The sequence below is a fragment of the Eulemur rufifrons genome, chromosome 7 (genome assembly GCF_041146395.1).
Source record: "Eulemur rufifrons isolate Redbay chromosome 7, OSU_ERuf_1, whole genome shotgun sequence".
NCBI classification, from domain to species: Eukaryota; Metazoa; Chordata; class Mammalia; order Primates; family Lemuridae; genus Eulemur; species Eulemur rufifrons.
The window spans coordinates 196,556,272-196,579,689 of record NC_090989.1 but is presented as its reverse complement, the minus strand read 5'-3'; the positions used below and the strand labels follow the sequence as shown (position 1 = coordinate 196,579,689).

The window sequence follows — 23,418 nt, the reverse complement described above, 5'->3', positions numbered from 1 at the left end:
GTTTTGAGTGTGTAACTCAAAGAGGCCCCATGCTGCTGGGGACCTGCACTTCTGCTTTCTGGCTTGTTTTGCATGCTGGCACTTTAAGGAAAAGGCACTTCCCTAATTGCAGACACTTGTCTTCTGCTTTCTCTCCGTTTCAGCTGTTTTCCTATGATACTTGTTTCTGTTTTGGTGCTTCCTCCCTTTCCACATTCCATGCTGCCCGTTGCCTGGGATTCCAGACCTGTGTTTGAATCCAGGAAAGGAAGGTAGGTCCAATTCGCAGGAATCAAGCATACTTAGAAAGCCTGACGGCAGGACTCTGTGCTTCCCTGGGTGCCCATAGGAGGGATTCTTGGGTTTCCCGTCTGTGTGCCTGTTTCCCCCAGTTTGCTGCCTGCATTCTCCTGCCGAGCACATGCCTGTCTTGAGCTGTGGGGCTCAGCAGTTTGCCGCCCTGGGGCCTGCAGTTATCATGTGGCCAAACCATCCTTTTCCCCTTCATACAGCCCTTGCCACTGGCTCTAAGCATTGGGTATATTCATGCCTCAGGTTTATGAAAGACACAGTTATGAAATTTCAGGAGACCATCATAACCTGTAATATTTTGCCATCACGAATCACCCGTGATTATTTTTTAACTGGCTAGTAAAAAAATGATAGTGATTTTTAAAATATAACATTCAGTTATACCCTGGATATTTCTTAATCCATGTTCAATGTGTCCTTTTTGCTTAAATCAGATGATTTCATCTCTCTGGCAGCTGCAGGGCCCCAGGGAAGGTCATGCTAATGAGAGGGAGTGATGGAAAAGTAAAATAGCGCCTCAAGCTGCACACTTTAGGAAGGCTCTGGGGTCAGACAGGAGAAGTCAGGTCTGCGGACCGTTGTCCCTGTGACCCGCCACGGCCTCACCTCAGGTCTCCCCAGCTGCCTCAGTTCTTCTGAGTGGGACGGGTCTTGGCACTGGATCCGGAGCAGATCAAGGACAGCAGCGTGACTCTGCGGCCTGCCCTGTTCGTCTTCCCTGTGTGGTCTACCCAGACGAGGACAAGGCCACTGAGACCCATCGGGCACTTTGACAGTGAGTTCCTTTCTTTACTATCTGGTCCAGAGCAGAGTGAGTGATGAGGTGGCACCTGGGACACTGGGAAGGCATCCTTGGACCCACACAGGGTCAAGGCAAGCCCCAGCCCCCTGGCTCCAACCCCACCCTGTTTTCTTCTGCTCAAGGCAGCTCAGGGACATTGCTAAAGAACGACCTTGGATGTGACCCTGTGCTCAGTTAATTATTTACAAAGGCTAGCTCTCTCTTTAATAACCTGTTCCTCCTTCCTCTCCTCTGGGCACACCTGTGTGATGCGGCACTCAGCTCTCCCCAGTGGAGGCCTGCAGAGATGACTCCCCTCTTGACGGAGCCCCACCTCTGGCGCCAGCAGGGGGGCCTCTCCCTTCCCTGCACATGGAGAGCAGCGGCCCACTGCCCCACTTCCGCTCCATCCCGCCTGCGTCTCTTTCTGATCCTGGAGGTGGACGTGACCAATTCTCTTCACTCTGGAGCAGTAGCATTTGGCAGTGAAATACTGGGTTATAGCAGAGGCTCTTGCTGTCAGAGCACTTAAAAATCACCCGGGAAACTATTTAAAACACAGACTTCCTGTCTCTGTGTCCTCTTTGCTGAGTCCAGCTTAGACACTCCTGTCCACAGGGGAGTCGGGCGGGCGCCCTGCTGCCCACTCCCGGGAAGCACTGGGCTCGAGGGCGTTTGTGAGCTGGAGCTCCTGCCAAGAAGCTGAACTTGCAGGTGGCTTTGGCCAGTCCCATTAAGAGGTGAGAAGAGGTGTGGGTCACTGAGAGCCTGGGGTCCCACAGCCCAGATCCCTTCTGCCTCCATGTCGTCAGAAAGACAAGGAGGCTCATTTTCCTGTCCCTTATGGCATCTGACGTAATGACTTGAACATGACAGGTGTTCAACAAGCATATCAAATGAGTCAATAATTTGGATTTTAAAATTAAATACACTTAGGTGGGCTGGTTGCTTATTCGTAACCACATATGTTGAGAGCTAACATTTATGTTGACATTAAGGCATAATATCTGTGATTTGTGTTAATTATGTCAAGGTGGGCATAGAAAAGAGGTTTTTGAGTGTCTCTTGTGGAGCTGAAAATGCCTACAATATGTTGGCTGAGATACTCGGCCTTGACTTGATGCATTTTCAGGTCTTTCAGGTTCTGAACACATAGCACAAGAATTTGATTTTGAAGGTTTGGTTAGTGTTTTCAAGTATTGGAACATTTCTACTTCTAAGTATTAGTAAAAATCACACTCACTAGCCTTAACTCTACTTTTTGTTTCTGAAATGCGGTCTGTGTGTTCTACGAAGTCCCCGTGCTTGCCTGCACATGTGCAGAGTGGCCGTGATGCGTGGTGCTGCCTGTGGAGCCCAGGTGCCTGGGCAGCGTGATGGACGGGAGGCCAGCTCAGGCCCCACTCCTGGCTTCTGCTCCTCCATGTTGAGGCCACAGGTCTGAGTCCACATGTTTACTTTTTTGTGCAGCAAAGTCCTGCCCCAGGAGACAGGGCCCCCAGCTCTTTGCAGACTGTTCGAGGGCAGTCATGTGCAGAGCCTGGTGCTGGGTGTGGTGGTCCCACTGCATCACCCTGTCCTTGGTTGTTTCTCTGTAACTAACCAGCCAGTCCAGCAAGATGATTCTCCCCCTGGCTGGGCTCATTCCTCTTTCTCATGAAAATTAATCTAACCCACAGATGAAGTTCCCTTTCACCCAAGTCCTCACACCCAATTTTCTTTGCTTTAAGCTGCAAAGGAAATTCCCAGGCGCATCTTAAGGGGCCGCTTTGCACTGAGGTGGCAGTGTGGTTTGAGTGTGAAAAGCCTGCCTATCTTTTTGCATCTTGCTGATTTTGTTCCCCTAAATGGTATGGATTTGGCAGAAGTTGTCCCCAGATGTTGTTTTCCCAGAGAACCACTTACTTCTACCACTGTCAGCCCGGTCCCTGTCACGTGAGGGGCTCCTGTGGCCCAGGGACATGGAAGTGCCACCTGAAACCGCTTGGCGCGGCTGGAAATGTTCATTACAGGAAGTGGGGGGCTGGGGGCACACCTGCAGGAGCCGTGCTCCAGTGGGCTCGAGAAAAGCAGCCGCCTTGGTCTCAGGTGTGAGGCCCTTCGATAACCAGGATGGACAGAGTCATGAAAAGGAGGCGCAGAGACTTGGGCTGCCTCTTCCACTTCCATGCCAAGCTCGAAAACGCAGAGAATAACAGATTTAGGGAACAAGAATAATACTGTAGGAACACAGTCTTATATAGAGAGAAGTGTCTTTTTCGAAACATCTAAGACAAAATTGTGTATCTTCGTGAATGAGGTTGGGCCTTCTCAGAGAAGGTGGTGGAGGGGGGAGGAAAATGACTTATGGTCAATCCTCATCATTCACGGACATTTACACGAACATTTACAAGTTCACCTACTCACTAAAATCTAGCTACAGCCCCCAAATTTGTGGAAATGACAGTCATTTGTGGAAATGACATGCACAAAGTGGTGAAAAATTTGAGTCACCCAACATGTATGCTGAGGTTGAACAAGGCGACACTCTGCCTTCTCGTTTCAGCTCTCGTACTATAAACAAGTGTCCTGTTCTCAGCATGTTTAGTGCAGTGTTTTTTGCATTTCTGTCTTTTTTGTTGGTGATTTTGCCATTTAAAATGGCCCCAAGCATAATGCGGAAGTGCTGCCCGGTGTCACTAAGCATAGTCAGGCCGGGATGTGCTTTACAGAGAAAATACACGTGTTAAAGAAGCTTTACTCAGATGTGAGTTGTTCTGCTATTGGCCCTGAGTTCAGTGTCACTAAATCAATAATATCTATGAAATAAGTTTCTTTAAATAGAAACACACATACAATAAAGTTATGTATTGATTTGTTGACAAAAATGTTGGGACCAGCAGATCGCAAGAACCTAACCCCGTATTTCCCCCAGGAGCAATGGTTCAGAACTTGTGAATTTGGTGTTTTTGGTGACTTTATAGAGCATGACTACCGTGAATAACAAGAACTGACTGTGTTTTGTTTCATGCAAAAGATGAAAAGAGAATAGAGCCAAGAGTAGTGAGAATGACAAAAAGGAGAGAGAAGAAAGAAGAGAGAGAAATGACACTGTGATGGTTGATAAGTTATCGTGTTGTTGGTGACAGTAAGTTAATCTGAACTTTGGCATCCGCCTTTGATCCCGGTTCCCGTAATCTGTAGGTGCCAGGCTCGGGTGCTGTGGCCGTGCGGGCTTTGGGGCGCCGTCCTCTACCCACCATCCGCAGCAGAAGTGGAGTTGCAGGAAGACCGCGCGGCTCGGGAGCACACACCAGGCACACGTGGCCGCCCTTCCTTCCTGATCTTTTTATTCTAACCCTGGCAGAACTCAGCCCCAGCACCTTGCTCACTCACTCCCGGCTTTTGGGCCCCGTTTGTCAACAAGTCACTCAAATATTTATTAAGCACTGGTTGCTTCTCTTACCTGGCTCTATTGCACATGCTGCATTAGTTATCTGTTGCTACATAACAGATTGCCCTAAACTTAGTGGCTTAAACCAACAGTAATCATTTATTATCTCTCATAATTTCTGTGGGTTGGCATGTGAGACCTCTGGGCTGGCTCAGGCTGTCCATGGGGCTGCAGTCAGGTGTGGGCCAGGGCTGCAGCCACACTGAAGGCTTGACAGAGGCTGGAGGATCCTCTTCCAAGGTGGCTCCTCAGAGGGCTGGCCAGTTCCTGCTGGCTGTTGGCTGGAGGCCTCGGTTCCTTACCACACCGGCCTCCACACAGAGCTGCTTGAGCATCCTGTCAACGTGGCATCTGGCCTCCCCAGCGTGAGCACTCCAAAAGCCAAGGGGAAGCTTTAGGGCTCTGTGGGGTGGCCTCAGACATTCTGCAGTCAGCCAGTCGTGTGCCAGGGCTGTGAATACTGGGACGTGAGGGTTGTCGGGCACCGTCCTGAAGGCTGCCTGCCGTGGGTGCCTTTTAGCTCTTCACCAGACTTTGCAGGCTGCAGACCCATTCCGGGGGTGCCTCTATTTTAGGCAGTAGGGAACAAGATGCATGTCTATTCTGGTGGCTTTGGGGAACATAAAGCCCTGGGCAGGGGCTGGGTGGGCATGGAGAGCTCAGCTCCTCTTCGTCACGTTGACAGTCACGCTGGCTGTGCCTCTGCAGGGGCTGCATCTTCTGCCACCAGAGTCGTGGGCTCTGCACACGTTTTGTGGCTGCTTGCCCAGGTGTGAGCCTCTGTGCCTAATCTTCCACTCAGACTGCCCCTACAAACACGATTTTTAATTAGCTCAAATGTTATCGGAAACATTGTGCACGCGATGGCAACCATGGAGCTATTGCTCTTAGCCTATAAAGTCGCTGTCTGATACACTAGAACCACACAGTGATATTTTCCAAGCTCACTGCATTTTGAAGGGCAAAGGTTGTACAATCAGCCCCAGTCCTGGAACTGGGGAAATAGACCATGAGAGTCTAGTTGGAACATGCCAATAAGTGCAGAACGACCCAGTAGAACTTAAATAAGATGTGTGGAAGGCATGAGGTTGCTAGCTGGTGTGATGGCCCCAGGCTCGTTGGGGATGGGGCAGATAGAACCAAAGCCTGAAGAAGAAATCTGGTTCCTTTCTAGAAGATTTAACCCCTCATAATGTACCGTGTGCTCCCTGACTGGCACGGGTAGGGTTGAGGTAAGGAAGCATTACCTTTGGTTCAGTTCAAGCCTCCATCGACTCCACCACCCTCATGTGGGCGTGGTGCGTCTGTCTCCCTCCCTCGCGCACACGCTCACACATGTTCCCTCCCGCAACGCGTGGGCTGCCTGTGCCTTTCTCTTCTGCATCTCGTCATCGCTTGATCCTTCCCCGCTCTGTTCAGAGCTCCCACTGTGAGGTTCCAATTGCTGTGGTCACCCCTGCACACTCTCTCTCATGTCTGCGATTTGTTATAGTGGCTTCGGTACCACTGTCGTCCCCTCTCACAGGTGAGGAGCTGGGGCACCACAGTGCCAGGTCACGCAGAGCTGGGATGGGTGGCCGGCCCTCCCAGCACGCAGCCTCTGCTCTGCACCCTGGCTTTGCTGCCCTCTGGGCCAGCGGATGCTGCCTCCATGGGGTTCCATTCTGTCCTGACCCCCCGCCCGTCCCTTGCTCATCAGCAGTGATGTTAACAAATCAGATAAACGAGTGCTTGTTCAACTTAATTTATTGGTGACAGGCTGGAGCAGTGGAAGGCACACATCAGCTTTGTGTCAGGCTACAACAGCTAACACAGTGGTTTCCATCAGGGATCAGTTTGCCCCCAGGGGCCCCTTGGCAGTGTCTGGACGTAGTTCTTGGTTGTCACAACGGGGGAATGGTGCACTTCCAGCATGTAGTGAGTGGAGGCCAGGGATGCTGCTACGCAGCCCGCAGTGGACAAGACAGCCCCACCGTACACACAGCAGGGATCGGTGCAGCCCAGTGGCAAGAGTGCAAGGTTGAGTAAGCCTAAGCTAATACAGTGAACGGTGCCAGATGGCAACAGGGTCATCGGAGGGAGGGAGCTGGGTAAGCGCAGCTGTCTTAGTATGTAAATTGAGGGTGGGGGACAGGTTTCGAACACATGTGAAAAAGGAAGCTTTTCATTCTCCTGAAGCCCAACAGGGATGCTGGACAGCTGGGGCCGCCCAGGGCTGGGCACCAACCAAGGAGATGGCAGTAGCATCATCAGGGGCTTGGGCACCACGGAATTGTGCGGTCAAAGTGACCAGGACAGTGAGAGCTCTTGAATAATGCGGAGTGAGGGAGAAGTCCCTGACTTGGAATGACTGCTGAGAGCAAGCATGCGCAGGTTGTTTGGGGGAGCAGAACGAGCTGTGTTCTGTGTGTCCTGTGCACAGATGGAGGATTGGGGCTGGAGAGGGACAAGAGTCAGATAAGAAAGCTTTTCTAGCAGCAGCGTCAGGCACACGCTGGAGTGGGTGCCCTTCCCTAAACTCATGCAAGAGCCAAGCTCCATCTGAGGCAGCCGCGGAGCTGGGGCATCCAGAAGGTCAGACGAGAGGGGCTCCTGGGCTCTCTGACTCCGGATGTGGGCCTCCACCTGGGCACACAGCAGTGCCCCTCCAGCACTGTCACTACGATGGCAATATGCAGTTGACCCTTGAGCATCATGGCTTTGTGTTGTGCAGGTCCACTGATGTATGGATTTTTTCTTTTTTCTTTTCCATTTAAAAAGAAAAGCTTTACGGTTTTTTGTTTGTTTCTTTCTTTTTTTCCAGAATATTATGGGGATACAAATGCTTGGGTTTGAATTTTTTTCAATAAGTATACTGGAAAATTTTTTGGAGATTTGTGACAATTTGAAAAAGCTCACAGACAAATTAAGTAGTCCAGAAATATTTAAAAAGTTAAGAAAAAGTTAGGTATGTCATGCATGTATAAAATATATGTATATTTTATCATTTACCACCATAAAATATACACAAATCTATTATAAAAAGTGAAAATGTTATCAAAACTTATGCATACAAACTCTTAGAGCCCACACACAGTGCCACTGGCAGTCGACAGGTGTAAACAAACGTAAAGATGCAGTATTAAGTCGTAACTGCGTAAAGTTAACTGTGGCACATACTGTCCTACTGTAATAATTTTGCAGCCACCTCCTGTTGCTGTTGTGGTGAACTCAAGTGCTGCCAGCATCCACCTAAAACACGGAATGACCCCAATCATCTCCATACAAGCAGGTCATCTCTCCAGTAAATTGAGTATCGCAGTAAAAAGTGATTCTCTTGTGGTTCTTGAGTATTTTTTATTGTGTTTAGTGTAATATTGTAAACCACGAGTAACATCATGGGACCCATATGCAGTGCCACTTAGTGATGCTGGAGGTGTTCCTAAGAAGCATAGAAAAGTCATGACATTACAAGAAAAAGTTGAATTGCTTGATATGTACGACAGATTGAGGTCTGCAGCTGCAGTTGCTAAAATTTCAGACAGACAATTAATCTTACAAACAGATGACATAAGCTTATGGTATCAACAAATACAGTACAGAACTATAAATATATTTCCTAGTCCTTACGATTTTTTTTTTTTTTTGAGACAGAGTCTCACTTTGTTGCCCTGAATAGAGTGCCGTGGCATCAGCCTAGCTCACAGCAACCCCAAACTCCTGGGCTCAAGCCATCCTTCTGCCTCGGCCTCCCAGAGTGCTAGGATTACAGGCGTGAGCCACCATGCCCGGCTCTTACAATTTTCTTAATTACTTTTCTCTGTAGCTACTTTATTGTAGGAATGCAGTGTATAATACATGTAACATAAAATACGCGTTAATGGACTACCTTATTGGGAAGGCTTCTGGCCAACAGTAGGCTGTTTGTAGTTAAGCTTTTTAGGAGTCAGAAGTTACACATGTATTTTTGATGGATGTGGGGTCAGTGTCCCTAACCCTGTGCCGTTCAAGGGCCAACTGTACATTCACCGTAGAAACTCTACAAAGGAAAAAAGCAGTGGATTTTGTGAGCATCTGATAAATCCCCAAGGATGAGCAAGATGGTACAAGTTTCCAGATCTTGGGGCTTCATTTCAGGATGAGGGCAGGCTTGGGATGATGCTGAGCAGGTAAGAGGTACTCCGTGAGGTTAAGTGTGAGTAGGGGCACTGGGGTGGGCAGAGGCAGCCAGCTGACCCTGGATCATCAGGATACAGCTTTCCGAGGGTGACACTGGGCTGAGACCACAGGCCTAAGCAGGAGGAACAACCAGGGAAGGGCAGCAGTGGGGACAGGAAAGGCCCTGACCTGTGAGGAGAGGGTGGTGTGGCGGGACACGGTGCGCAAGGCGGGGTGAGGGGCAGGCCGAGGCCAGGAGAGCCTTGAGGCCAGGGGAAGGTGGCTTGGGGTGCGATGTGGACGGAGAGGCACCTTGTGAGCACCACTCCGCCTGCAGGGGGGGGGGCAGACAGCACGGGGTGTGGGCGGAAGGGAAGGGGGAAGACGCCTCCACGCGAGAGATGCCGGCGACTTCCCCTAGTGCAGCAAGGGAGACAGGAGATGGGGTGGCCTGCGAGCGCGTTAGAGGAAAACTGCTAGAGAGCCCTGGAGACCAGCTTGTCTAACCTCCCTGGAGATTCCCCAGCCCCATGGCTGTGTCGGATGGAGCGAGGCTCCTGCAAGAGCTCACTGCTTCTCACGGGGAGGGAACCTGCTCCAGCCTGTAACTAACTGATGCTTCTGGAACAAAGCACATTCTTTCCTGGCTGGGTGGATTAGCCCTGAGGGATTAGTGAAGGGAAAAACTCCTGGAGCACCTGGTGGTAGTTGGTGTCACTTCCTCAATTAGGAGAGACCGAGGGAGGAACATGTTTGCTGGGGGTCGGGGGGAGTAGTGAGGAATCAAAAGCTCCATTTGGGGCACATGGAGGTCAAGCTGCCTGTCGCACACCCAAGTGGTCACTTCAGGTAAGCAGACGTCTGGTGAGCTGTGAGCTTTCCCCATAGTCAGATTTAACCAGTGGGTCAGCAGAAGTGGCAGCTGGGAACAGCCGGCTGAGTTCCTGGGTGTGCAGGGGGAGCACATGCAGCAGGGACATGGCTGGCTCCGTGCCTGTCTGGGTTGGGGTGAGGGGCTGCGGAGATGCCACAGCTGTGGCCAAGACTAAGGCTGACTAAGGCACTGGTGCTAACACTGCAGCAAAGCATCATTAAAAAATTGGGCCAAGAGGAAAAAGGGAATCAGAAGAGAAATAGTCCTTCCAAAAGACACATCAACTCCATTTTTCCAGAGATCTTAGATTCAAGAACAAATATGGTCTGTGCTTTAAAAAAAAAAAAAAAAAAAACTCTGCTGAGAGATGAACTTTTAGAAATTTGTTGGACAAAGAAAAATTAGTCATTGATAGTCAAATGTTATGAGAAGCAAGAAAATTATTTATACCATCAAATTATAATAAAACTTATTCTTTATTTGGGGCTCACCCAGGTGTGCTGATTTGAGGATATTGTCTAGAGAAAATGCTATTACCTGTATCAGGGCAGTAGTCTTATGCTTTGCCGCCCCTTGAAGGATAATTCATACTAAGAGGAAGCAGTTTAACATAACCATGGTGTGTGTGTGCCTGTGTGTGTGTGTGTGTGTGTGTGTGTGTGTGGTGTGGGGGTTCAGGGGATGATGGAGGGGGTATGCACTTTTCTCCCCATATGAGTGAATGGAGTCATCTAGATAATTTTCGACTGATAACAAGCCCTTTTTGGTTAAAATATTCACCTCTTCGGAAACTTTTCAGACTGGCAACATGTAACCTCATTTGTAGCCATGATTGAGAGGAAACACTGTCCATGTCGGAAATTCATGGACTCCCTTCATTTTTTCTCCTGAACTGTGTGGGAGAATGCAAGAAGGCTAATTCAAGGAGCGTCTCTTCTGCACCAGGGATCCTCAGCAGCTGTGGAACCTGCACTCTCTCTGTTACCAGCTGCGATGGGAAATGGTGTCTGCCCAGGAAGTGGTCTGGAGGGGCCGGGGAGGGGACAGAGTGCCCGCCCCAGGCCCAGGCCAGGGGACTCTGGGAGGATGTCTCTATTCATGCCTCAGGCAGCAGCTGCTGTCTGACCACCCCAGGCCGAAAGTGTGAAGGCCTGTGGTGACAAGTCACAGTTTTGCCTGGGCTACAGATGTGGCTCTTGCTTCAACTTTGGGGTTCAACTGCAGTGTATGACAACACGAAATGGTTACTCAGGTAGAAAGGTCTTTAGGAATGGCTTCCCTAGCAGTAGAACGAGGAGCGGGTTTTCTTTTTTCAGGAGGAGCATTTGGTTCAAGCTGACGCTGCTTCTGCCTCCTTTGTGCCACTGTGACCCTCAGCTAGAGCTCGAGCGTCCTGTTTTGCAAAAGTACTTCTGTTTATTTCTCTTTTGGGTATGTTTCTTCTTAGAATTCCTTGTCTCCACCAAAAAAAAAAAAAAAGTTAAATTGATCACTTTCATCAAATGCTCAGTTTGTAGGTTCAATATTCAGAGAACGTGGTGTTTGGCAACTATAATAATTATGTGAGCAGAAAGGCCAACCATGTGTTGAGAAGTCCAAAAAAGGAAAAGCTTCTGTTCTGAGCTGGAAGGATTTGTCTCCAGTTTGAAAGGCTTTGGGTGGTTTTAGCAAACGTGCCCTTCTGCTTGGATTCCTCACCAAAGTTCTCCATCTTTGTCTTGCCCAGGTGGATACCTGCTCAGGTGTGTGCCCTCTCGCCCTGAAGCATGGCCAGTGGCACGGCTGACAGTGCCAACCACCTGCCCTTCTTTTTTGGCAACATCACCCGGGAGGAAGCAGAAGATTACCTGGTCCAGGGCGGCATGAGTGATGGGCTGTATCTGCTGCGCCAGAGCCGAAACTACCTGGGCGGCTTTGCGCTGTCCGTGGCCCACGGGAGGAAGGCGCACCACTACACCATTGAGCGAGAGCTGAATGGCACCTACGCCATCGCCGGCGGCAGGACCCATGCCAGTCCGGCTGACCTCTGCCACTACCACTCCCAGGAGTCTGACGGCCTCATCTGCCTCCTCAAGAAGCCCTTCAACCGGCCCCCAGGAGTACAGCCCAAGACTGGGCCCTTTGAGGACCTAAAGGAAAACCTCATCAGGGAATATGTGAAGCAGACGTGGAACCTGCAGGTGAGCCATGGCTGGTCCTGCCACCTGGGCTCAGGGGGCCCTGTAGCTCCACACAACTTCCCGGTTACGGGCAGCACCCTGCACTGGTGCCCTGTGTGTCCAAATAAGCAACCATCTCCTTAGGCAGCAACTTTGGCCAAAACATGCCTTACTTCAGGAGGACAGCCTCTCCTCTCTCTCCCCTGCAGGTGAGGGAGGGCCCCTTCGTGCCAGCAAGGTGGGCTTCTCCACTGCTGGGAGGCGCTGTTGCCCAGTGCATGCTGGGCCCTTTCAGGGAGGCATCAATAGGTTGTTGACTGGTTTTTATCCACCTAACAGAGTCACACGATACACACTGATATGCACTTGATGTTATAGCTTCCTGACATCTCTTGCAGAACTTTCTGTATCAGCACTCACCTTAGCTGTGTCACCCTTTCTTTGGCCGCCTGGTATTGCCTGCTATGCACCGTAATGTCTTTAACTAGTACCTACTGATGGACACTTCCGCTATTTAGAAATAAAGCTGCTGATTACATTGCTCTAGTCCCATCATATGCTAAGCTTGTATGCAGTGTCTACAGGACAAAACTCTGAAAGGGTTAGTTAGGTTTGTCACAGCAGAGGATGGGTGATTTGAATACATTGACAAGTTACCACCCAGAAAGCTTGCAGGACTGTGATGATTTATATTCCTGCCACATTCTTACCAGCACTGGGTGTCAGGAGCCCGCAGGTTTGGCCAACAGTGTACTCTTGGGCTTGTATATTCAACCATATCTCCTTGTGTTTCCTGGACGCAGGCTGTATGCATTTTGCAGTATTACTTGATACATGCAGATTTATGATAGTATTGACTTTTTCAGGATTATATACAGTGACTCCTTTTATTCCCTTAAAATATTCTATATTAAATTCAGCCTTGTAGACAGATACTGCAATACTACATGCCCAGTATTGTTCTTGAGCACTTATTGGAGTTGTGTTAGACCATCCTTTTACTCTTTAAGTCAGATAAATTGGATCTACTGCGGTATAATTTACACACAGTCGGTTCATCCAGTTTGGGTGTACAGTTCTTGTGATTTTTAGGTGTACAGCGTCTTGTGACATCCGCCCGCCCCAGCACAGACGGACAGGAGCTGCATCGCCCCACACAGCACCTTTGCGCCCTCCCCCGCCACCAGCCCTGGGCAGCCACTCATCTGCTCTCTGCCTCTACAGTTTTGCCTTTTCAGAATGTCACACAGAAGCAAGTCCACAGCACCCAGGCCTCTGTACTGGCTTCCTGCACGTGGCATGAGACGCTTGAAACTTAGCTGTGCTGTGGCGCATGTCTGTGGCCGGCTCTTGCATGGCTGAGTCATGTTCTACAGCCTTTCACTTTTGGCCTCTCTGCTCACTTTGTTTCAGACCCCTCTGAGGTGTGTGACCTGTCACTGCTTTTGTCTTTCCCTTCGTCTGTGAAGCGTGATGCAATCACTGCGCGCTCACGTTCCCTCTTAACTTCCCTCCTCCTTCCACCTCCTGGTTTGGGTGGCTTATGTTTTCATTCTTGCTCGCGCTTCTCTTCCTGAATGCAAATAATCAAACTGGGGCTCCTCGTTAACTGCTGTAGAGAATATCTGTTTCTCTCCCACTAAGAAATAAGGAGATCCATTCACCTAGCTCTCTGCCCCTTTTCCAGTTTTTGATTTGCACATTGTTATTTCCACATGGTCAAGATTTTTCACCTTAGCTTTCTGTGATCACATTCCCCGAAGGCACGGGCAGGCATGTGTGGGTGCCCAACGAAGCTTTGTAGACGCGGGCAGGAAAACACGTGTGCCTTCATTGGCCGCATCTGGAGGCTTCTCAATTATTATTAAATCTGTGGTCCTCCACCTTTTTGGCACCAGGGACCGGTTTCAGGGAAGACAGATTTTCCACGGCTGGGGCGGGGGAAGCAGAGGTGGAGCTCAGGCGGTGATGGGCGGCACTGTCTCTGTTAATAACAGGCCACAGCCTGGGGGTTAGGGACCACAGCATTAAATGACCAGGTTGTGACACAGGACAGTCTGTCTAGTGGACACAGTGACCTGAAGGACCAGGGTAGGAACCTCATTCTCTAGGCCTCATCGGTTATCCCACATGGTTTTTCAAGTCTTGCCTCGCTTTGAGAGGGCCAATCTCTTTATTCTAAAATTGATTTTCTTATTTATACACTTGCTGGTGTCTAAGTAATATAGAAGGATGTTTTGGGTTTTATTTATTGAATGAATGAGTAAATGAACGAATGAAGTTCGATCCTGTCCTACCATGCCAGGACTCCAGACAGGTTAGAAACACCCGGGTCCTTCCCGTTTCCCCTGGCGTTGCTCACGCCGCGGTGCCCGCCCTGTGCGCAGGGGCAGGCTCTGGAGCAGGCCATCATCAGCCAGAAGCCGCAGCTGGAGAAGCTGATTGCCACCACGGCCCACGAGAAAATGCCCTGGTTCCACGGAAAAATCTCTCGGGAAGAATCTGAGCAGATCGTTCTCATAGGATCAAAGACAAACGGAAAATTTTTGTAAGTATTATGTCCTTCCCCTTCCCGCCTACCGCCAGCCCTGCCTGGACAGCTTCCCCATGGTTGGGCCTCACGTGACCAGGGAAGGGGCCCTAGCTTGTCATCTGACAACATGCGTGCTGGCTGGTCCTAAAGACATTTTGAACTGAAGCTGTCACATGTGACCTAGCATTTGTTTTGTCCAGTCTCACCCTAAGATTGACACTCTCCTTGAGTACTATTTAAAGAAAATGTCATTCAGCCCCGTATTCTTTTAATGGCAAGTACAAGATGCACAACAATTTCTGTGGCTATCCAGCTAGAAAAAAATATCACAGTTTGTTCACTCAAACTTCCCCTGTGATCTCACACTTTACTTCTATTTTTACTTGGAACTAAGTATTAACGGGACACATACTAAAGAAAATTTCTTGGGAGGAGTGTGTATGAGTGGTAAGTGCAGGTTCATGGATTTCAGTCTTATGAACTCAAAAGTTAGAAGGTAGGAATCCTGGGTTCTGTTTGTCGTTATTTTTAGTGGTTTGGTGTAAACCTAAATTTAGAAGGCCCTGAGATACAGGCAAAGCCCAGAAAGCAGTGGTCAGGGGAAGGGAAGGAGCCGTGTTTGGGTGGCGTCAAACTTCTTCCCCCAGGGGGTCTGGGGAAGGCCGCACAGCAGGGTGGTCTCCTGCAGGGAAAACTCCCACCTGCATTCATTACCTCTTGGTGTCCCTGCAGAGATGCTTACTGGGCACCACGGAGGACAACCCCCCATCCTGGCCTGGAAAACGTAAACAGAAACTGCTGTGCAGCCTCATCAGGCACATTGAGGAACACCCGGCTGACTCTGTAAACTTTTCCTAGAAATAGAAGTGTTTTCCCCGAGTATCCATCTATTTAAAGGATTTTCCTCAGACTTTACCATAGTATCTCTTAATGTAAAACTGATTTTAGCAAGGCGTGGTGGGTCTGCCTGTAGTCCCAGCTACTTTGAAGGCTGAGTGGGGAGGATTGCTTGAGCCCAGGAGTTCAAGTCCAGCCTGGGCAACATAGTGAAACCCTCGTCTCAAAAAGAAAAAAAAAATTATCTTAAACACAATACTTAAAAACTAAAAAGGAGCAGCCCAGGTTTCCAGGCAGCGGTGACTAGGGGGAGGGTTTCCAGTGGGATGTGGGATGCTGCGAAGGGGAAGACATTCCCCCCAGCCCCTACGGGCACTTACTAGCTCCTTTTCCCTGAGGTCTGGACTTTATCCTCTTCTCCGCAATAATTGCCAGCACAAATGTCACAGGGCTGCACACATAGCATGCTGGCATGTGAAGTGGGCCCCAGACAGCGTGAGCCACACGATGGGGACTGCTGGCCTCCTGCTGGGGAGGCCGCCTGCGAGGCTCCTCCGCAGACGCCCTGGCCATGCAGCACGTTCTCTTTGCAGACTTGTCTGTTCCCGAAGACGGCAGCTGCGCCTGCGTGGGCCCGAGTCTCTCTTGCTGTCCTTTCCCAGGGACGTGTGTAAACCCCATGCAGAAGGCAGGAAGCCCTGCGAGCAGCTCCTGTCTGATAAACACGCCTTGTTCCCTGTCTGCCCCGAACAGACGGACGTCTCCTTTGTGCTCGTGCACATCTTGCCCCCTCAGCACTGGGGCTCATGGTTTATACAAGAGATGGACAAACTTGCTGTGCTTCCGAGTCAGCTAGTGTCAGCGCTAACCAGGCATGGGCTGTGGGGAGGGCTTGGGCATTTGCATTTTCACCCACGCCAGCTGTTCTCCGGCACTGGTTCTTGCTCCACCTTACATTGCAATTGCCTAATTACCTGCCCTTGGTGCTAACCTCTCAGATAACAGTATCCAGGGCCTTCTCCCTGTGCTTCACAGCCTGTGCCCCCATCGGACCTGTGGGCTTGCCCATGGGCTGATGGTGCACAGCACCCCTGAGCTCAGGCCCGGCATCCGGCAGGGCATTAACAAGAGGGAAGAGCACAGTGTGGGAGTGGCCAGACCTGTCTTCAAAACCCAAGTTCCGAAGCCTGTTGCAGGACCTTAGGCCAAGAGGGTGACCTTCCCAAGGCTCCACTGCTCCAGGTCTGGGATCCGTGTGGCTCTTGCCGCCACTGGGTCTCCAAGATTCGGTGAAAACACACACCACTCGCACAGCACAGCGCGTGCGGTCACCACGGCGTGGCTTTTCCTCCCTCCGCTACTTCAGTGCTCTTTCTCCACCATCAGCACCAAGAAAGTCTCCTTGTCAGGACATCTCCTGGTGTTTTTAACAGGGAGAACGTGAGGCGGCATCCTGGAAGGCTTTCTACTTGGCGATTTCATCCCCTGGCAGCCTTTCGTCCCCCGTAGAGCCTAGCTAGGGTGCTGCCTGGGTGTGCGGACTTGCCCCTCTGAAGGACAGTGGGTGTGTTCTGTCGTGAGTGTTTGAATGTGGTCACGGACACTTGTGTAGAATGTGGAGTGTACCATTTGTGCACAGCCCAGATCTTCTGCATCAGTGAATACGATGTTTCCCAAGTCCAGGTTGCCTGGACGTTGGTCCAGATTCTTTAATCTTTAGAAGTGTTCACATGTTTCTTTCATAGGCAATAGAGCTAAGGGCTCTAGTGACCCTTACAAACCAGCACCAGATCCCCTGGCTGCACTCTGGTGTGAATGTGTCCGTTTCCAATCCACAGTGGGAGTCTGTCCACACTCCCTTGTTGGGTCAGGCCCGAGTTGCAAGGAGTCCTGGACCTGGTTTTGAATAATCCAGATCTGCCCTGCTTACAGGCCACTGCAGACAGTGTTGCCTGTCGGCGATGAATAGCCCAGCGCAGGGTCTTTGGAGTCAGAACTGGACTCCTGTCACTGCTGGTGTCCTCACGTACAGAGGGAGATGTCACCAAAGGGCACCTTCCCTGGGACAGCCAAGGGCCCTGCCAGCTATCAGTTCCTCTCCACCACTCCTTTCAGGCTTCCATCCAGATTTCCCTAAAGAATGTGCCTCATGCTTACTTCCCAGTCCTGAGCGTATCCGTCCCCACATTCGCTGGGGTCTGCAGTTGCGGGAAGCACCAGCTGCTGGGCCTGGTCCTGAACTTGGGGATTGGAGAGGTCAGTCCATGCGCATCTGCCCTCTGAGAGGCCACATGAGAGAGGAGAGGCGCTAAACGGCGGGAAAGAATCGCACCGCATGTCGAGGGCACGAAAGGGAACAGAGCACTCCTGGGTCGAGGTGCTGGGCTCTGTGTGTGCTGGCTGCACAGGAAGGGCCTCAGTGCGCAGGACACGTCCGAGCAGAGGCCCGAAGGTGGTCAGGAGCCTTCCCAGCTCAGGCGGAGCCCTGGGGCAGGAGCGTGCTGGGGGCCGTCCTTCCTCAGACCTCCCTGACGGAATGCTAAGAACCTCAGAGGCTCTCAGATCTGGAAATGAAACCTAATTTTTGTGATTCCTAATACTGGCTTCATGCAGTTGATTGTAAAATAAGTTCCTGTGTGTGAATGTGCCAGGCATAAAGCCAGGTGCTTTGTAGCAGCTTAGTAAACACAAGCTGGATTAGAATCATTGATGAATCTTGGAGTCAAGACCAAGAGATGCCCAGTGGGGGATGTTGAATGTTAAACAGTTCCCATTTAGGGAATACCACGGTAGTCAAATGTGAAAATTTGTTCTAGAACCTCTCTGATCTGCTTTATCAAATCAGAGGGGTGTGGCCAGGCCCCATTCTTGGGAAAACCTGCACCTCTGCAGCCCATATTAGAGGTGGCCGTCCCTGTCACCGCAGTTTGAGTGGGACCACAGAAGTGCTCGGTAGCACTGCCCCCTTCCTCCCCTCCTTCATCCACTGGCTGCGAGGGGGCCGCTTTCCCCACTACTGCCTCTTGCATGTCACGGCGGGAGGCCTAAGGCGGGGGAGGCCTAGGGAACAGGGAGAGGGCGCTGGACACAGACGGGCACATTTCCTTAGAGTTGCTCCTTCTGAGCTCCAGGCAGGCTCTCGCTGCATTTGTTGCAAAACGTAACTGGATCTGGGAGTTTTCCTTAATTTCTGAATGTCAGGACCAGAAAGGGTCCTAGAGAATCACCATCCCTGTCCGCTCTTCCCTGCTCATCTTTAAGAGGATGACGGGCCCTGTGTGCCCTGAGTGGGCCACCCAGTGGGAAACCGTCTCAGAGGATCTGAAACGAGGCAGGTTGTTGGCACAGCCTCTCCCTGGACACCCTGAGCCACCTCTGTCGGGATCTGCCCGAGAGAGCTGCACCCTCCCCTGTCCTCTGTGTGGGTTCTGCGGCCCACATGTGTGATTCAGGGTCTTCATTTGTCTTCATTCTCAAGGTTCTAGATTTCCACTCCGCTCTGCTGCTTTTCTGTGACTCCTCCCCAAGGACTTCCTTTGACTCCAGGGAAGATTCAGTGACTTGGCATTTCTGTTGTTGGTCAAGCAGCCGAAGTCACTTTGTCTCTGCTCTGGTACCCCCACCTGCTCCACTCCCTGTGCTTTGTCCTGGGTCCTCTGCAGGCCTGTGGGCTGGCCCATAGAAGGTGCTCAGTGAGTGTTTGTCACCTAAATCAATGAATTATTGTAGATCCATCCCCATCTCCCTTAGCTCATTTTTGCCTTCCATTTCCTGAAATACATTGTCAATACTGTAGTTCCACGCAGGGGCAGCTCCCCACGTTGGCGAAAGAATGATATTTGGATTCTTGAACCTCTCTGTGTTACCTATTAAATCATTACTGGTGGACAGGGCCAGGGACACAGCAACAGATCTAGAAATACAAAAAGATGACATGATGCCCTCTATAGCTGGAAGATTGACCTTCTCTGGGGGGAGGAACTGTAGCCCATTAGCAACATAGCATGTGGGTTGTCTGGACCCGAATGCTGGCTCTGCCTTATAACCAGCCATGTGACCTTGAGCAAGGTACTCAGTGGTCTATTTTCCTTCATTTGTCTGTAAAATGGGTTTAGTGTCATGCCTGCCTCTTAGGGTTACTGAGAGTTGCACACCATTGTAAACAGAAGGCGCTCACGTGGTGCTTGGCACTGAATGTCAGCAGCTGTGCTGCCCTTGCCCACAGCATCCATGAATGCATTTGGATGCCTCAGTAACACACATTTGAACAGCATGTCCTCAGTGCAAACCCTTCCCATCATAGGCATACCGTGACCTGTGCAGGTGAGTCATTCTGCAGGTGAGAAAGCCAGGTAAGTCCCTCTCATCCTTCCTCTCTGTTTCCAGTTTGCAGTAGCTGTGTTTATTTCCACTCTGGGGCTGTGGATACATAGAGAGTCCCTGTCTGGCCATAAAAGGATTCACACTGGCTTTTTCTTATATGAACTGACAGATTAAAATAAAGAATAATTATTTCACAGAGGCGGTTGGAAGTTTACTCCTACACAGCAAGCCATAAGCTAAGCAGGAGGAGTTTACCAGTTTGGTGGAATAACATGGGCAAGCAGACCCCAGCAATGACTCTGCATGCTCTCATCATTAGCACAAACATGCTGTTCCCACCATCGACACCAGAATTTCAGCCTAAGCATCACATTATGCTGAAAGCAATATTGGTAAGAATTGGACTAAAAGGTGAAAAAAAGAATTCCTAAAACACACATACCACCATGGCCATCCAGAAATGCCTTTACTTGGGCAGACTTGAGAAAACCCTGAGGGAAAGGCAGCATGTTTCAGAAATAAGAGACCTAGATCTGATTATAACTCCTCAGTAATATACAGTTCCAAATAAAGAGGGTGGACCCAGAAACTCCTAACCATTGGGATGGGTTATGTCTGTCCAACTCAGAGCCCACCTTTCTCTCCTCATGAGCCACGTGTGAGATCCATTCACAGTGATAGCACATGAGCCAGAAGGGACCTCACCACTTAATGGGCCTAAAGCCCTTGTTCTTCAGATGAGGACTCAAGTGTGGAGGAGTTTTTCCAAACTTGGTAGGCAGAAGGCAGGTCCCTGACATTGTCTAGGGCTGAGAGGAAACAGTGACCAGCAGCCCAAGCCATCTCCAGAGGTGCCACAAGCATGGACCCCACGCAGTGCCCCGGGCAAGGCGTGGCACCTGCGAGTGCTGGTGGAAATATCAGAAAACACAGAGGCTTCCATCAGCCTTCTCCTCTCTTGCCTCTTGTCCACACAGCTGCCCCGGACCATTCAGGAGTGACTTGGAGAAAGTATTAAATAGTTACCACGAACTTTGCACATGTGCTTAAAGAATACAGAATATAAACATAAAGACTCTTTTTGGAGGAGATGGACAGGGTGGGTCTGTGACATTTCTGGAGATTATGGTCATCACCTGGCCTTTGCTATAGCGACCCCTGCCCATATCTGGGGTACTGGCTGGCCAGAGGCGAGCACTGGACTTGGAGTCCTCCAGCCTGTGTTCCGTGGGCAAGGTTGGAGGTCTGCCTCATTGGTGATGCCAGGGACCAAGGCAAAGCAGAGGGCTTAGGTTCGGAAGCAGAGCTGTGGGAGGCATGTCCCTTGGCCTTCCAAGGCCTTATGTGACAGCACAGTTTGCTATTTTGAAAAGTTAATCACAGCTCAAGTGTGTAAAATAAATTCGTTAGAAAGGGAAACAAAGCCTATTTTCTAAAAATTATGTATTTCTTCCCCCAAAGGAAGTATCCGGGATTGGTGGGGCCCAAAGCATATACAATTTGAAGACCTTCTTTTTAAAAAACAATACAAAATTAGTTATAAAATAGAATATACTTTTTAGAATGAAGAAAAATCCCAATAAATTGTAATTTTTTTAAATTTGGTAAATGCTACAAGCATACAAAATTTAGGAAAAAATAATATATTTTAATTAACTGCCTTCTACATCGCCAAAACACCTTTTATAAATATTTTCTACATGTTTTTGATTGCATTGCATTTGACTGCCTCTTTGTTCAACAATATTATTTTTTACACATAGAAAATAGATAATTCAGTCCTTCCTCAAGGTTCACACCTCATTATTACAAATGTCATGCACATTTTTAGGATCCCTGTCACCTTCGGGAAGGGAAGTTGGAATGGAAGAAAGAGTGTCTTCCCTGGCTGTGACTAAAATATCTTTTACAAATTGCACAGAAACCTAAGGCTGTGCGGTCACACGGCTGGGCCCTGCGCAGGCGGGCGCGGCGGTGGGCAGCAGGCCGGGCGAGGTCAGCATGCCCCAGGCCCTCCCGACCGCAGGGCCTCGTCCCGCGGCTCACGCAGCGCAGTCGGCGTCGTCACGCACGCACGTCTCCAGCGCACATCGCGCTGGCTGAAGTGTAACGTGAGGTGTCCGTTGTTCCATCAGAAAAACCCTCTTAGGATGAAAATGCTCTAAAAATTCCATGTTGGGCAAAATTTAAAAAATGGAACTGAAGCCTTCCTTGGTGTTTATTATCCACGTAAATATTTTATTGTTTTTGGCTAAGAGTTCTTGCAAATCTTACAGAGACAAGAGCTAGTTCAAAGTGACCTTTAAAACGTATAAGCGGCTGCTTTCCAAATAGCTGAACTAATGTTGCAAATAAAGGGAATATTTCAGATTTGTGGAAGGAGGCATCCGACCAGTAAGTCACCAATGCCATTTTAACTGCAGTTTCTACTTTCTGATGTTACAAGTGTACACTGTTAAACAATTTTAAAAAAGCTAAAAAAATAGTCACTCATTCAACAAAATATTGCTGCGTTCAAGCAGACGTGCACCGCCGGGCCTTGTGACTGGCCCTGAGTCCCTGACCTCGCTGCTTAGAATGCCGCACGGTGGGGTGGGTCGTCACTCTTCACCGCCACCCGGTCCCCACCCAGAATTGTCTTTATTGTGCTTTCGTTTACTTGTTTATTGTCCCCACTACCACGAGTACACCGCGAAGGCAGAGACTGGGGCGTTGCCCTCTTCGGTGTTACCGTAGTGCCTGGAGCAGTGTGTCCGCCGGAGAAATTTTGCGGGGCCAGGGAACATTCCAGCTGCTAACTTGAATGGGACGGCCACCCAGGTGGGAGGAGGGACGGCAGAAGGGCTTAGGTGCGTGTGTGCCCTGTGGCGCAGAAAGAGTAGCGGCGCGGCAGGCCTGGACGCAGGCGCAGGCGGGAGAGAGAGGCGGGAGAGGGAGGGAAGCGGCGCAGGTAGATGCCGGCTGCAGGTAGATGCCGGGCGGATGTGCAGGGACCGCGGTCTCCAGAGCCCTCGGTGAGGGCTGAGGAAGGCAGGCGGCTGTGGGCGGCACAAGGTCGTGGCCGCGTGGTGCGTGACTGGGTGTGTTACTTGGGGAATGGCCCGGGAGCTGGTACCGCTGTGGGGCGGGAGGTGGAAAGGATTAGGGAGAAGATATGGCCAAAGCCAAGACCCTGGACGGGGGCAGGCTGGCTGCGGGGGAGGTGCTGGCCACTGCCCCGCCGCACCTTGGTGTGGAGGGTCCCCGGCTGCTCGCCGGCCTAGGCGTGGGGCACTGAGGGCGCGCAGGCACAGGTACCGGGAGAGTGATGCCCGAGGGCTGGCTGAACCTCTGCTCAAGGACTGGGAGGACGGGATTCCAGGTCGGAGCCAGGCAGCCCAGACTTTGTCGTCTGGCGGGCTGAGGGCGCAGAGCTGGGGAGTAGCAGGGTGGGCACGCGGCCTGTGGCGTGGCCGGGCCTGAAGTCGCAGGAGTGTGCTGTCCCCTGCAGCTGGACGAACCCCCAGCACTCTGCTCTGGCTGCGGCTGCCATGTGATCTGGGCGGGACACCGAGAGCTGCTCCTTTCCCATGGTAGCTGTTCAGTACATTAGTTAAAACCATCTCCAAGAAGCCCTTGTTCCCTGTCTGCAGGTCAAGGAAAATGCAAAAAGCAAGCCCTCTTAGCAGGGCAGCCGTTCTAGCCCCACGTGACGACGCCCGATGCCCGGTGTGGCATGCTCTTCTGCAGTGGGCAGCTGAAATTCAGTTACCCTCCTGCCCTTCTCTCCCCCGTCCCTTTTAAAGAGAAAAAAACACTTTAATCTTTGAGTCATCCCTTTTTTTATTAGCCATTTTCCATTTCCCTCCTCTCTATCACAACCGTACTCGCTCTGTCCTCTCACTTCTTTCCTCACACAGTCCCGTGCACCACCCCCCTCACTCACACAGTTATTCACCAACTCGCTTGTGCCTCTTAAGTTGGGGGCCCCAGGGAAGGCCCCTGTGGATGAACCAGTGAGTGACAGGAACAGATGGCCCAGAGAGGGTGTGCACCATTTTTTATGCAACT

The 23,418-nt window shown here is 50.6% G+C and overlaps 1 protein-coding gene across 1 annotated transcript in view; it reads left to right on the top strand.

The window, feature by feature from the left end:
* Positions 1-984: 984 nt before the first annotated feature.
* SYK (spleen associated tyrosine kinase) overlaps positions 985-23,418 on the top strand; it is a 54,383-nt gene continuing 31,949 nt past the window's right edge. The window contains exons 1-3 of the mRNA XM_069473993.1: positions 985-1,066; positions 11,243-11,696; positions 14,063-14,223. Of these exons, the coding sequence (XP_069330094.1) occupies positions 11,283-11,696; positions 14,063-14,223 (575 nt within the window). The 5' untranslated portion in view covers positions 985-1,066; positions 11,243-11,282. The remainder of the gene's footprint in view (positions 1,067-11,242; positions 11,697-14,062; positions 14,224-23,418) is intronic.